The sequence below is a fragment of the Salmo salar genome, chromosome 19 (genome assembly GCF_965601325.2).
Source record: "Salmo salar chromosome 19, fSalSal1, whole genome shotgun sequence".
In the NCBI taxonomy this organism is placed as follows: Eukaryota; Metazoa; Chordata; class Actinopteri; order Salmoniformes; family Salmonidae; genus Salmo; species Salmo salar.
Window position 1 is genome coordinate 3,470,356 of NC_138309.1, and position 14,246 is coordinate 3,484,601.

The window sequence follows — 14,246 nt, forward strand, 5'->3', positions numbered from 1 at the left end:
ATCAGTCAGAAAAGGAATAGACACAGCCCTCTATCCAGCTGAACAAATAGATATTTTCTGAGCTCACTCAACAGCAAACGATTATTATTTAATTAAAATATATATTTCTGTAGTAAAAATAGGCTTATTTGAATATAGCTTTGTCTGGTATCATTACACTCAATGGATATTTGGAAATTCCAGCTGGTAATAGTTACCCTGTATTCCCTGGTGTATACATGTCAGGGATTGTCTTTTAGTGTTGACAAGGAACACTGGGTATCCAAAGACTGGCAGGTAAGTGAGATTCATATAGTTGATATATTAATGATTTGAACCAAAAACATTATTACATAGCAATAATTGTCACAATTGTGGAGAAAATAAATCATGCAAATGAATCAACAACAACAAAATAATAATCTTGTCTTTAATCATTTTGCCAGGATAAGCCACTGGAGAAGAGGTTGGCCAACCAAGTGGCTAGTCTGATTAAGAGATCTAAAGCCCATCAGTTCTACGGGCTCATGGGCAAACGCTCAGGTAACACTAACGTTCTTCCTGTGCAAATCTGTAAAAGGGATCTTATTACAGGATTAAGGTAGACTAGAATACAAATTGTATGGTGTGTACTGTATTTATATTCAGTATGTATTATATCTAATTAACAAGCAAAGCAAATATTCAAAGCAAATCGCTTGTCTTTTTAAACTCAAATACATTTGAGTACTTATCAGGTACCTTTTACTACAGATGTTCAGCCGCAGCCTGGTCAGCCGCAGCCTATTCGAGTGAATAGAAGACGTAAGTATAGAACAGTGGAGTAATAACAAACACTTTTTTGGAATATAGTGGTAGCCTAAACAGAACTCTCTGGTCCACCGTTCACACACTATATTTTAGATTATTCAGTGTCTAAATCCTATCAGCAAACCAACAGTATGAGCAATTTTTCTGCATTACATGGATTTAAAACCTGTTTTAAATTTAACAACGCATCTCCTTTTAAATGAATCTTTCCTGATTTTGTCTTCAACAGGAAATAAAGGGGAGATGTTTGTTGGACTTATGGGAAGAAGAGCATCAAGTGGGGGTAAGAATAATTAAACTCCATATAAAATCTCAAGGTAATTTTATTAAAAATACAAAAGAATTATGACAAAAACACAGCACAGAGAAGTAACACCAAAGGTTTAAACAATAAAACAGGTACCAACAATTCCAGTCGTGCGCCATGAACAAATGCTTTTTTGTTGCTGCAGAATTGTTCACAAGAATCATTCCAGATGCTACAAGCACTGCGATCGATATTGCAGAAGGATCACACACACAACCAGGTATTTCTTATACATTGATGTTATGGTTAAAACCTGAGAGCACTTTGTAACATTGTAATGTAGTTTGCACAGTAAAACATTTTAAAATGTTAAATATACATGTAAAACCTGTATTTATGATGACTAAATGCAAACCAAACATTTGAACTGGTATTCTGTACTATTTGTATTTCTTCATTTGGCAGATTCACAAGAGGCATGGGACCAACTCCTGTATTACTACAGCTAGAAAAAAAGATTCAGATTTCAATGTTTACAGGATCTATACAATTTAGATATCAACGCATAAAAAAAAGAATCTCATACTTTTAAGAAAAAATGCAATGTCTTTAAGGTATCAAAATTCATGCCGATGATTATTGTATATTCTATCTAAAAAAAAGCACTTGTCTCTGCAAACAACTGCCACTGTGTTGAATGAAATAAAAGAAAAAGCCAGGAATGCTGCAGCAGGTCAGAAGTATGTATTTTTTTGGAGGACAAAGAAGCAAAACATTCATTATGTGATCCACTAGTCTGAGCTTTCGGTACAAGGCTTCGACGAGGTGTAAAAACATTCGTAGCTTATCTTGATTTAGGTGGATCGTTTAAAACAAAAGTCATCAACTAAAATTCTCCAACTTTCATTGTTTAACAATATTTAAGCCAAGAATTGATTGGTGACAAATTTCTAAAATATAAATACGAGTCGAAATGTAAAACAGGGGACGAGAGTTCCTCCAGACAAGAAAAAGCTAGTAAAGGGCAGCTATACAGGGTGGATGGAGGGATAGAAGAAAGAACACTGTGGTATTGATAGTTGATAGGACTCCTATCCTGGCAGGAGTGGTAGAAGAAAGAAGAGTTTATTAGGTGGCTCACTTGTGAGCCTTTAGCCTATGTCCCTTTGGGCGGGGTCCATTTTAACGAACTGGGGTCAATGGTTTTGTTGTTGCTGCCTCTTTTGGTCTCCTTGGATTTCCACTCGTCGATCAGATCCTGTAAGGGGGAGTTCAGTTCATAGAATGTATTGGCCTTTTACAGGAATTTGCTTCAGATTCAAGAGCACTGAGTCAAAGACAACATTAAGTCATCCACATTCACAGACAACATGACATAGATGACAACCACATAAAACAGATAGGGTTATATACGCACAAGCTACAGCAAATACAGTGCCTTCAGAAAGTATTCAGACCGCTTCATTTCCCCCCACATTTTGTTAGGTTACAGCCTTCCAAAATGTACAAATTGTTTTCTTCCCTCATCAATCGACACACAATACCCCATAATGACAAAAACTGTTTTCATGAATTTTTTGCTAATTTATAAAATAAATAAAACAAAGAAATATCACATTTACATAAGTATTCAGACCCTTTACTTACTTTGTTGAAGCACATTTGGCAGCAATTACAGCCTCGAGTCTTCTTGGATATGACACTACAAGCTTGGCACACCTGTATTTTGAGAGTTTCTCCCAATATTCTCTGCAGATCCTCTCAAGCTCTGTCAGGTTGGATGGGGAGCGTTCCTGCACAGCTGTTTTCAGGTGTCTTCAGAGATGTTAGATGGGTTCATGTCCAGGCTCTGGCTGGGCCACTCAAGGACATTCAGCCACTCCCCGTTGTCTTGGCTGTGTGCTTTGGGCCGTTGTCCTGTTGGAAGGTGAACCTTCGCCCGGCCGAGGCCTGAGCGCTCTGGAGCGGGTTTTCATCAAGGATCTCTCTGTACTTTGCTTTGTTCATCTTTCCCAGTCCCTGCTGACTAGTCTCCCAGTCCCTGCCGCAGAAAAACATCCCCACAGCATGATGCTGTCACCACCATGCTTCACCGTAGGGATGGTGCCGGGTTTCCTCCAGATGTGACGCTTGGCATTCAGGACAAAGAGTTCAATCTTGGTTTCATAAGACCAGCGAATCTTGTTTCTCATGGTCTAAGAGTCCTTTAGGTGCCTTTTGGCAAACTCCAAGCGGGCTGTCATGTGCTTTTTACTGAGGAGTGGCTTCTGTCTGGCCACTCCACCATGAATCCCTGATTGGTGGAGTGCTGCAGAGATTTACCACAGGTGGGCTCCAATCAAGTTGTAGAAACATCAAGGATGATCAATGGAAACAGGAAGCACCTGAGCTCAATTGAGTCTCATAGCAAAGGGTCTGAATACTTATCTAAATAAGTTATGTCTGTTTTTCTGTTTTTAACAAATTAGCAAACATTTCTAAAAACCTGTTGGGGTATTGTGTGTAGATTGCTAAGAAAATTGTTTAATTTAATCAATTTTAGAATAAGGCTGTAACGTAACAAAATGTGGAAAAAGTCAAGGGATCTGAATACTTTCCGAAAGCACTGTACATGATAAATACAGTGCAAAACCAAGGATAGCTCAAATGTCCACAGGACTTCTCCTTCCCAGGTTAAGTGTCTAGTCTAGTGCATGTTGAACAGTTTGATGCACCTAAGGACAACTTATTTAAGAGGAGAAACGTAGGGTTTTAACTGACAAACTGAATCAAAATTGATATTGTCATGTTGCACGCACGCACAAATGTAAATGCCTAACAGAAAAAATATGAGAAGGATATGTATAACCACGGTAGCAATTGAATGGGAACAAAGGTGAGGACAGTTCACCTGAGACAGAACCACATTCAAACATTACACTGTTGATTTGATGTGCATTTTACCTTTACTGTACTTTTTGCAACCTTTTGTCGATAACGAAATCTGGAAATAGTTCAATAATATAACAAGAATATTCATGCCAAAACTTGGGGTAGATAGAACATGACCAGACAAAAAATACAATATGCCAGGTCGCAGTTGTAAATGAGAACTTGTTCTCAACTAGCCTACCTGGTTAAATAAAGGTGAAATATATTTTTTTTAAATACAAGGGTTTGAGTGACAGGTCTAACTGGTGTCTCCAAATGGCCACACATCTTCAAAGTGTGCACAGTAATTTCAATACACTTTCATTACTCAGGGGTAGAGTCTTCAAAAAGTTCATTTTTGTAAAAAATGTATCACCTGGCTGTGCCTTTGGAGGAACTGAAGCAAGCACATTTTTAGGGGGTGGTGGTCCCATTTAAAACATTGGTCAGTTGAAAGCTATACGTCGTTGTAAAACGAAGACCCAATACGTAATTTATAGTTTGTTACTGTACAGCCACTGCGTTCCAATTTAAACATTTATCAGTGACCAAGTCACCCATTTTGATCCCAAAGGGTTAACCGATGTTGATATTGTCATGACACACATCTCCTTCATGAAGGGGACACATACAGTACCTGTCTCTTCAAGACGAGGTGCTTTCCCTTCCAGTACTTGAGCATCTGCAGGGACTGCAGGGTGCTGACAATGTCCACTGGGTTCACGGCTGTCTCCTGGCTGATCTCTGAACACACACACACATAACACACAGCTCTTCACACAGCTCTTCACACACTCATTCAAAAAAGAGAATCCTGCCAAGAGTGTACCATTTCATATGCTATTCCTAACCATTCAAATGCTTGGTAGAAAATCTGCTAACGTGTTCAAATGACATTTAGGCTAACCTGAAGCCACATAATTAACAACATTAAATCATCAACATTTACAGACAACATGACACAGATGACAACAACCACATAAAACAGATAAGGCTACATACACACAAGGTACAGCAAAAACCTGCAAAAACTGTGCAAAATCAAGGGTAGTCTTCCCAGTTTTAAAGTGCTTAGTGTATGTTGAGCAGTTGGATGCGCCTAGAGACAAATGAGTTATGAGAGGAGAATTGCCCTACTTGGACAGGCCCAAACTATAATGTTTGTAACAGAAGAAATATAAGAAGGATATGCATAACCATAGTAGCAATTGAAAAGGAACACTTTGGAGATGATGTATGTGTGCGAGTGTGTGCAAAGTGTGTGTGTGTGTAACCTGAACAAGCCACATCATTTGACAGCGTCATTTTGACCCTAAACTAATTGTACATTCTTTCCAAATCCTCTTAACACAGTAAAGTGTAGCATTAAGCACACACATTTTTGTGTGAAAAATTCAGTTCTATGTAAAGTCCTCTCTATCACCTTTGATGGAGATTTCCTTGCCCTGGAAATTGTACATGTAGCGCAGCAGCACCTCCTTCCAGTAGCTGCGGTAGCTGATGAGGCCCAGGTCCGAGAGGGGCCGCTCCGGGGAGCCCACCTTTTCCTCCACCTTGGACAGCAGGTAACCTATAGAAAGGGGATAGGGTAGGCAGGGTGGTCAGTAGCAGTTCAAATAAACAATGAGATGGACTGCACTAAAATAGCAATGAGACCCAGTGGAGAAAAGCAAAACCTCAAAATGAACTGTAGTTTCACAGGCTAGCATGCTGTTCAAACAGTTGGAGACGGACAGGGTATGTTCATAGCAGTTCAACTGTTCTACCATGTTAGCTAGCTAATAGATCCAAGTTGGCTAGACTTTAAATATAAAGATTAGCTGGCTATTCACTAGCATGCTGTTCAAACAGTTGGAGACGGACAGGGTGTGTTCATTGCAGTTCAACTGTTCTACCGTGTTAGCTAGCTAATAGATCCAAGTTGGCTAGACTTTAAATATAAAGATTAGCTGGCTATTCACTAGCATGCTGTTCAAACAGTTGGAGACGGACAGGGTGTGTTCATAGCAGTTCAACTGTTCTACCGTGTTAGCTAGCTAATAGATCCAAGTTGGCAAGACTTTAAATATAAAGATTAGCTGGCTATTCACTAGCATGTGGGCTCATGCTTGAGAGATTGTTTATGAGACCTGTAATTTCTATTTAAAATCTAGCCAACTTGGATGTATTAGATAACTAACAAGATAGAGAGTTATGAACACACCCTGTCCGTCTTCAAAATGTTATAAAATGCCTGCTACAAGAAGTTGGTCATTATTAGTGGGAATTTGGGGGATGTACACTACCGTTCAAAAAGTTTGGGGTCACTTAGAAATGTCCTTGTTTTCCATGAAAATATACATGAAATGAGTTGAAAAATGAATAGGAAATATAGTCAAGACGTTGACAAGGTTATAAATAATGATTTTTAATTGAAATAATAATTGTGTCCTTCAAACTTTGCTTTCGTCAAAGACCCGATGCGCATACAGCCTTGCAGACCCTTGGCATTCTAGTTGTCAATTTGTTGAGGTAATCTGATGAGATTTCACCTCATGCTTCCTGAAGCACCTCCCACAAATTGGATTGGCTTGATGAGCACTTCTTACGTACCATACGGTCAAGCTGCTCCCACAACAGCTCAATAGGGTTGAGATCCGGTGACTGTGCTGGCCACTCCATTATAGACAGAATACCAGCTGACTGCTTCTTTCCTAAATAGTTCTTGCATAGTTTGGAGCTGTGCATTGGGTCATTGTCCTGTTGTAGGAGAAAATTGGCTCCAATTAAGCGCCATCCACAGGGTATGGCATGGCGTTGCAAAATGGAGTGATAGCCTTCCTCCTTCAAGATCCCTTTTACCCTGTACAAATCTCCCACTTTACCACCACCAAAGCACCCCAGACCATCACATTTCCTCCATCATGCTTGACAGATGGCATCAAGCACTCCTCCAGCATATTTTCATTTTTTCTGCGTCTCACAAATGTTCTTCTTTGTGATCTGAACACCTCAAAGTTAGATTTGTCTGTCCATAACACTTTTTTCTAATCTTCATCTGTCCAGTGTCTGTGTTCTTTTGCCCATCTTAAGCTTTTCTTTTTATTGGCCAGTCTGAGATATGGCTTTTTCTTTGCAACTCTGCTAGAAGACCAGCATCCCGGAGTCGCCTCTTCACTGTTGACATTGAGACTGGTGTTTTGCAGGTACTATTTAATGAAGCTGCCAGTTGAGGACTTGTGAGGTGTCTGTTTCTCAAACTAGAGACACTAATGTACTTGTCCTCTTGCACCGGGGCCTCCCACTCCTCTTTCTATTTGGGTTAGAGGCAGTTTGCTCTAATCTGTGAAGGGAGTAGTGCACAGCATTGTACGAGATCTTCAGTTTCTTGGTAATTTCTCACATGGAATAGCCTTCATTTCTCAGAACAAGAATAGACTGACAAGTTTCAGAAGAAAGTGCTTTGTTATTGGCCATTTTGAGCCTGTAATCGAACCCACAAATGCTGATGCTCCAGATACTCAACTAGTCTAAAGAAGGCCAGTTTTATTGCTTCTTTAATCAGAACAACAGTTTTCAGCTGTGCTAACATAATTGCAAAAGGGTTTTCTAATGATCAATTAGTTTATAAGTTTATAATTTAAAAGGCAAACACAAAGTGCCATTGGAACACAGGAGTGATGGTTGCTGATAATGGGCCTCTGTATGCCTATGTAGATATTCCATAAAAAAATCTGCCGTTTCCAGCTACAATAGTCATTTACAACATTAACAATGTCTACACTGTATTTCTGATCAATTTGATGTCATTTTAAATGGACAAAAAAATTGATTTTCTTTCAAAAAGAAGGACATTTCGAAGTGACCCCAAACTTTTGAACGGTAGTGGTGTACATTTGTAAAAAAAACAACAACAATTTTTTTTTTGCAATAATTACTGATCTGCTTTCAAGTATTGCAAAAAAAAGCAAGTTAAAATATTTTGATAAAATAACGATTAGTGGGTCTTATGGTTGTGGAAAGCTCATTTAGCCTATGTATTTTACTTTACAAGGCCTGAATTCATTAGATTATTGCTGACTGATTGAAATGCAGTGTATTTTACCTTTAATTGTACAAAAAGCTTATTTTGAGATTATTATTATATATTTTTTGTTAGCTATATCATGAATCACCCTTAAGTTTGAAAAAATATATATATCTGACTTTTAGGCCGTATTGCCCAGCCCTAATAGCCACACAAAGAACTTGCTTTCAGGGCATATTAAAGCAGCTGAATTTTGTGTCAGCCCTTTCAGTGTTGACTGTGTATTTAAAATCACCAATATGCTGTGTTTTCATTCCTGGGGGCTTAATAAAATAATCTGGAAATTTCACCTGGCTGTAGTTAATAAGAGAGAACAGAGGTAAAAAATTGCCTATAGCGACTTACTGAAGTCAATCAGCATCTTCCCATAGCCCTGTCTCATGTACTGGGGCATGGTCAGGATGCAAGAGACGTTGTAGTTGAGGAAAGAGTTCTTTTCCTGTAAGAACAGAGAATACGTGTATGAGTCTCATCTTTAAAACTAAAGTAATGACAGAGACTTCGTAATAAAAAACAATAAAGCTCTAGCATAAACCGTATCAAAACATCATGGGAGAAAGATTTATTAGGATCCCCATTAGCTATTGCTAATGGCAAAAACTAGTCTTACTGGGGTCCGACACAAAACGTAAAAAACATTACAGACAAAATACTTTACAATTGACATACATTTAAAAACATGAACTTGTAGTGTGTGTGTGTGTGCATCTATTCAGTTCCACATACATGTCAGTACATACACACAACAAGTAAGTCACATGGGGGAGAGGCATTGTTTTACATTTACATTTACGTCATTTAGCAGACGCTCTTATCCAGAGCGACTTACAAATTGGTGCATTCATCTTATGATATCCACTTTACAATAGAACATCTATATTATTTTCTTTTTTTTGGGGGGGGGTTAGAAGGATTACTTTATCCTATCCCAGGTATTCCTTAAAGAGGTGGGGTTTCAGGTGTCTTCGGAAGGTGGTGATTGACTCCGCTGTCCTGGCGTCGTGAGGGAGCTTGTTCCACCATCGGGGTGCCAGAGCAGCGAACAGTTTTGACTGGGCTGAGCGGGAACTGTGCTTCCGCAGAGGTAGGGGGGCCAGCAGGCCAGAGGTGGATGAACGCAGTGCCCTTCTTTGGGTGTAGGGACTGATCAGAGCCTGAAGGTACGGAGGTGCCGTTCCCCTCACAGCTCCGTAGGCAAGCACCATGGTCTTGTAGCAGATGCGAGCTTCAACTGGAAGCCAGTGGAGTGTGCGGAGGAGCGGGGTGACGTGAGAGAACTTGGGAAGGTTGAACACCAGACGGGCTGCGGCGTTCTGGATGAGTTGTAGGGGTTTAATAGCACAGGCAGGGAGCCCCGCCAACAGCAAGTTGCAGTAATCCAGACGGGAGATGACAAGTGCCTGGATTAGGACCTGCGCCGCTTCCTGTGTAAGGCAGGGTCGTACTCTGCGAATGTTGTAGAGCATGAACCTACAGGATCGGGTCACCGCCTTGATGTTAGCGGAGAACGACAGGGTGTTGTCCAGGGTCACACCAAGGCTCTTAGCACTCTGGGAGGAGGACACAATGGAGTTGTCCACCGTGATGGCGAGATCATGGAAAGGGCAGTCCTTCCCCGGGAGGAAGAGCAGCTCCGTCTTGCCGAGGTTCAGCTTGAGGTGGTGATCCGTCATCCACACTGATATGTCTGCCAGACATGCAGAGATGCGATTCGCCACCTGGTTATCAGAAGGGGGAAAGGAGAAGATGAATTGTGTGTCGTCTGCGTAGCAATGATAGGAGAGACCATGTGAGGATATGACAGAGCCAAGTGACTTGGTGTATAGCGAGAATAGGAGAGGGCCTAGAACTGAGCCCTGGGGGACACCAGTGGTGAGAGCACGTGGTGTGGAGATGGATTCTCGCCACGCCACCTGGTAGGAGCGACCTGTTAGGTAGGACGCAATCCAAGAGTCAGCCGCGCCGGAGATGCCCAACTCGGAGAGGGTGGAGAGGAGGATCTGATGGTTCACAGTATCAAAGGCAGCAGATAGGTCTAGAAGTATGAGAGCAGAGGAGAGAGAGTTAGCTTTAGCAGTGCGGAGAGCCTCCGTGACACAGAGAAGAGCAGTCTCAGTTGAATGACCAGCCTTGAAACCTGACTGATTTGGATCAAGAAGGTCATTCTGAGAGAGATAGCAAGAGAGCTGGCCAAGGACGGCACATTCAAGAGTTTTGGAGAGAAAAGAAAGAAGGGATACTGGTCTGTAGTTGTTGACATCGGAGGGATCGAGTGTAGGTTTTTTGAGAAGCGGGTGCAACTCTCGCTCTCTTGAAGACGGAAGGGACGTAGCCAGCGGTCAAGGATGAGTTTATGAGCGAGGTGTGGTAAGGGAGAAGGTCTCCGGAAATGGTCTTGAGAAGAGAGGAGGGGATAGGGTCAAGCGGGCAAGATTTCATCTGGAGAGAGAGGGGAGAAAGAGGTCAAAGCATAGGGTAGGGCAATGTGAGCAGGACCAGCGGTGTCGTTTGACTTAACAAACGAGGATCGGATGTCGTCGACCTTCTTTTCAAAATGGTTGACGAAGTCATCCGCAGAGAGGGAGGGGGGGGGGGAGGAGGATTCAGGAGGGAGGAGAAGGTGGCAAAGAGCTTCCTAGGGTTAGAGGCAGATGCTTGGAAGTTAGAGTGGTAGAAAGTGGCTTTAGCAGCAGAAACGGAGGAGGAAAATGTAGAGAGGAGGGAGTGAAAAGATGCCAGGTCCGCAGGGAGGCTAGTTTTCCTCCATTTCCTCTCGGCTGCCCAGAGCCCTGTTCTGTGAGCTCGCAATGAGTCGTCAAGCCACGGAGCAGGAGGGGAGGACCGAGCCGGCCGGGAGGATAGGGGACATAGAGAGTCAAAGGATGCAGAAAGGGAGGAGAGGAGGGTTGAGGAGGCAGAATCAGGAGATTGGTTGGAGAAGGATTGAGCAGAGGGAAGAGAAGATAGGATGGAAGAGGAGAGAGTAGCAGGAGAGAGAGAGCGAAGGTTGCGACAGCGCAATACCATCTGAGTAGGGGCAGAGGGAGTAGTGTTGGAGGAGAGCGAGAGGGAAAAGGATACAAGGTAGTGATCGGAGACTTGGAGGGGAGTTGCAGTGAGATTAGTAGAGGGACAGCATCTAGTAAAGATGAGGTCAAGCGTATTGCCTGCCTTGTGAGTAGGGGGGGGGACGGTGAGAGGGTGAGGTCAAAAGAGGAGAGGAGTGGAAAGAAGGAGGCAGAGAGAAATGAGTCAAAGGTAGACGTAGGGAGGTTAAAGTCACCCAGAACTGTGAGGGGTGAGCCATCCTCAGGAAAGGAACTTATCAGGGCGTCAAGCTCATTGATGAACTCTCCAAGGGAACCTGGAGGGCGATAAATGGTAAGGATGTTAAGCTTGAATGGGCTAGTGATTGTGACAGCATGGAATTCAAAGGAGGAGATAGACAGATGGGTCAGGGGAGAAAGAGAGAATGTCCACTTGGGAGAGATGAGGATTCCAGTGCCACCACCCCGCTGACCAGATGCTCTCGGGGTGTGCGAGAACACGTGGTCAGACGAGGAGAGAGCAGTTGGAGTAGCAGTGTTTTCTGTGGTAATCCATGTTTCCGTCAGCGCCAAGAAGTCGAGGGACTGGAGGGTAGCATAGGCTGAGATGAACTCTGCCTTGTTGGCCGCAGACCGGCAGTTCCAGAGGCTGCCAGAGACCTGGAATTCCACGTGGGTCGTGCGCGCTGGGACCACCAGGTTAGAGTGGCAGCGGCCACGCGATGTGAAGCGTTTGTATGGCCTGTGCAGAGAGGAGAGAACAGGGATAGACCGACACATAGTTGATAGGCTACAGGAGAGGCTACGCTAATGCAAAGGAGATTGTAATGAAAATTAACTAAACAACTGGGGAAGCGAGAGAGCAGGGCCTCCCTCACTAACAATTCACTGAAACACTAAAACACTAAAATATAACTTTTCTAGCTTCCACTTAGAAATTATAATTGATGTAAACTACAGTGGTTCAATGTTTCCAGGAATAGGCTCAAACTTAGTTTATTCAGCTAGATAACTTGGTACAGTATTGGTACAGACCCACATAGTGCACCGTATGCTATGACGCCGTAGCTAGCATCCATGCTAGCATCCAATAACGGTTAGCACCAACACTTGGTTACAACAAACTACCAATGGATCATTCGTGTCCGTGTCTAGTTCATAACGCAGAAGTAATTAAACGTTGGCTAGCTAACACAAAGTCAGTCCTGCTAGCTACACAAGTGGGCTACACATCTCGAATGTTCAGAAAGTTAAGCTTACGTTGCAAAAATCTTATTGACTAAAAATGATACAGCTAGCTAGTAGAGTTGGCTAGCTAGCAGTGGCCGCGTTGTTGACTTTGTTAGAAAATGTAGCTGGCTAGCTAACCTCGATAGTTACTCTGTACTACGCCTTTATCTTTGATACAAAGACAACTATGTAGCTAGCTAACAATACACTAGTCAAATCGTTCCGTTGTAATGTATTTAGTTTCTACAGTACTGCTAGTACTGTAAAGTTGGTTAGCTAGCAGTGGCTGTGGTGTTCACTTTGTTTGGAAAACGGCGTCACTGCGAACGAATACAGCTGGCTAGCTAACCTTGTTAATTTCTCAAAGCTACACCTTTATCCTTGATGCAAAGACAACTATGTAGCTAGCTAACAATACACTAATCAAATCGCTCCGTTGTAATGTAATGAAATGTAATATTACCCGCGGAGCGAGGTACTGCACGACTACTCATTCCAGCATCCAGCTGTGTGCTGTGAGGTGTTGCTTTATTTGTTTTTTTGAAACAGGTTTGCTGTTCAATTGCGCTATATGTGAGAGAAGGGAGTTCCATGCACTCATGGCTCTATATAATATTGTACTTTTCCATGAACTTGTTCTGAACCTGGGGAGTGTGAATAGACCCCTGGTGGCATGCCTGGTGGGGTAAGTGTGTGTCAGTGCTGTGTGTAAGTTGACTATGCAAACAATTTGGAAGTTCCAACAATGTTTCTTATTAAAAAAAAAACAAGATGTGATGCAGTCAGTCTCTCCTCAACTCTTAACCAAGAGAGACTGGCATGCATAGTATTCATATTAGCCCTCTGATTACAATGAAGAGCAAGACGTGCCGCTCTGTTCTGGGCCAGCTGCAGCTTAACTAGATCTTTCTTTGCAGCAGTTGACCATGACTGGACAATAATCAAGATAAGATAAAACTAGAGCCTGCAGGACTTGCTTTGTGGAGTGTGGTGTCAAAAAAGCAGAGCATCTCTTTATTACAGACAGACCTTTCCCATCTTTACAACCATTGAATCTATGTTTTGACCATGACAGTTTACAATCCAAGGAAACACCAAGTAATTTAGTCTCCTCAACTTGTTCAACAGCCACACCATTAATTACTGGATTCAGGTGAGGTCTAGAACTTAGGGAATGATTTGTACCAAATACAATGCTCTTAGTTTTAGAGATGTTACTGGTCACCCATTCCAAAACTGACTGCAACTCTTTGCTAAGGGTTTCAGTGACTTCATTAGCTGTGGTTGCTGATGCATATATGGTTGAATCATCAGCATACATGGACACACATGCTTTGTTTTATGCCAGTGGCAGGTCATTGGTAAAACTAGAAAGTAGTAGAGGGCCTAGAGAGCTGCCCTGCAGTACACCACACTTTACATGTTTGACATTAGTGAAGCTTCCATTAAAGAAAACCATCTGAGTTCTATTAGATAGATTGCCCCACTGTGGATTTAGAGCTGACGTTGAATAGCCATAAAACATAAGTTCTCAACATGGGTTATGGTCAATAATACCAAAGGCTACACTGAAATCTAACAGTACAGCTCCCACAATCAATTTCTTTCAACCAATCATCAGTAATTTGTGTCAGTGCAATACATGTTGAGTGCCCTTCTCTATAAGCATGCTGAAAGTCTGTTGTTAATTTATTTACAGAGAAATAGCATTGTATGTGGTCAAACACATTTTTTCCCAACAGTTTGCTAAGAGCTGGTTGCAAGCTAATAGATCTACTATTAGAACCTGTAAAGGCCGCTTTATCACCCTTGGGTAGCGGAATGCCTTTGAGGCCTGAGGACAAACACTTTCCTCTAGGCTCATATTAAAGACATGACAGATAGGAGTGGCTATAGTCAGCCACCATCCTCAGTAGCTTTCCATCTAAGTTGTCAATGCCAGGAGGTTTGTCATTAT

The 14,246-nt window shown here is 42.2% G+C and overlaps 2 protein-coding genes across 2 annotated transcripts in view; one reads left to right on the forward strand and one right to left on the reverse strand.

Moving 5' to 3' along the window:
* Positions 1–1,776, forward strand: LOC145862288 (uncharacterized). Its single transcript, XM_082965565.1, has 6 exons — positions 1–276; positions 426–522; positions 733–783; positions 1,019–1,072; positions 1,242–1,316; positions 1,502–1,776. The coding sequence occupies exons 1-6, from the start codon at positions 163–165 to the stop codon at positions 1,543–1,545; spliced, it is 435 nt and encodes a 144-aa protein (XP_082821691.1). The 5' UTR covers positions 1–162; the 3' UTR covers positions 1,546–1,776.
* LOC106578309 (histone acetyltransferase KAT7) overlaps positions 1,095–14,246 on the reverse strand; it is a 27,705-nt gene continuing 14,553 nt past the window's right edge. The window contains exons 11-14 of the mRNA XM_014156994.2: positions 8,358–8,451; positions 5,370–5,516; positions 4,584–4,690; positions 1,095–2,294 (exon numbers count right to left, since the gene is read on the reverse strand). Coding sequence (XP_014012469.1) covers positions 2,193–2,294; positions 4,584–4,690; positions 5,370–5,516; positions 8,358–8,451 — 450 coding nt within the window. The 3' untranslated portion in view covers positions 1,095–2,192. The remainder of the gene's footprint in view (positions 2,295–4,583; positions 4,691–5,369; positions 5,517–8,357; positions 8,452–14,246) is intronic.

Excerpts from the sequence above, each read along its gene's own strand:
- LOC145862288 (XM_082965565.1), top strand. The coding sequence starts at position 163 with ATGGATATTTGGAAATTCCAGCTGGTAATAGTTACCCTGTATTCCCTG. Across the intron at positions 277-425 it reads GGGTATCCAAAGACTGGCAG|GATAAGCCACTGGAGAAGAG; the intron begins GTAAGTGAGATT and ends TCATTTTGCCAG. Across the intron at positions 523-732 it reads GCTCATGGGCAAACGCTCAG|ATGTTCAGCCGCAGCCTGGT; the intron begins GTAACACTAACG and ends CTTTTACTACAG.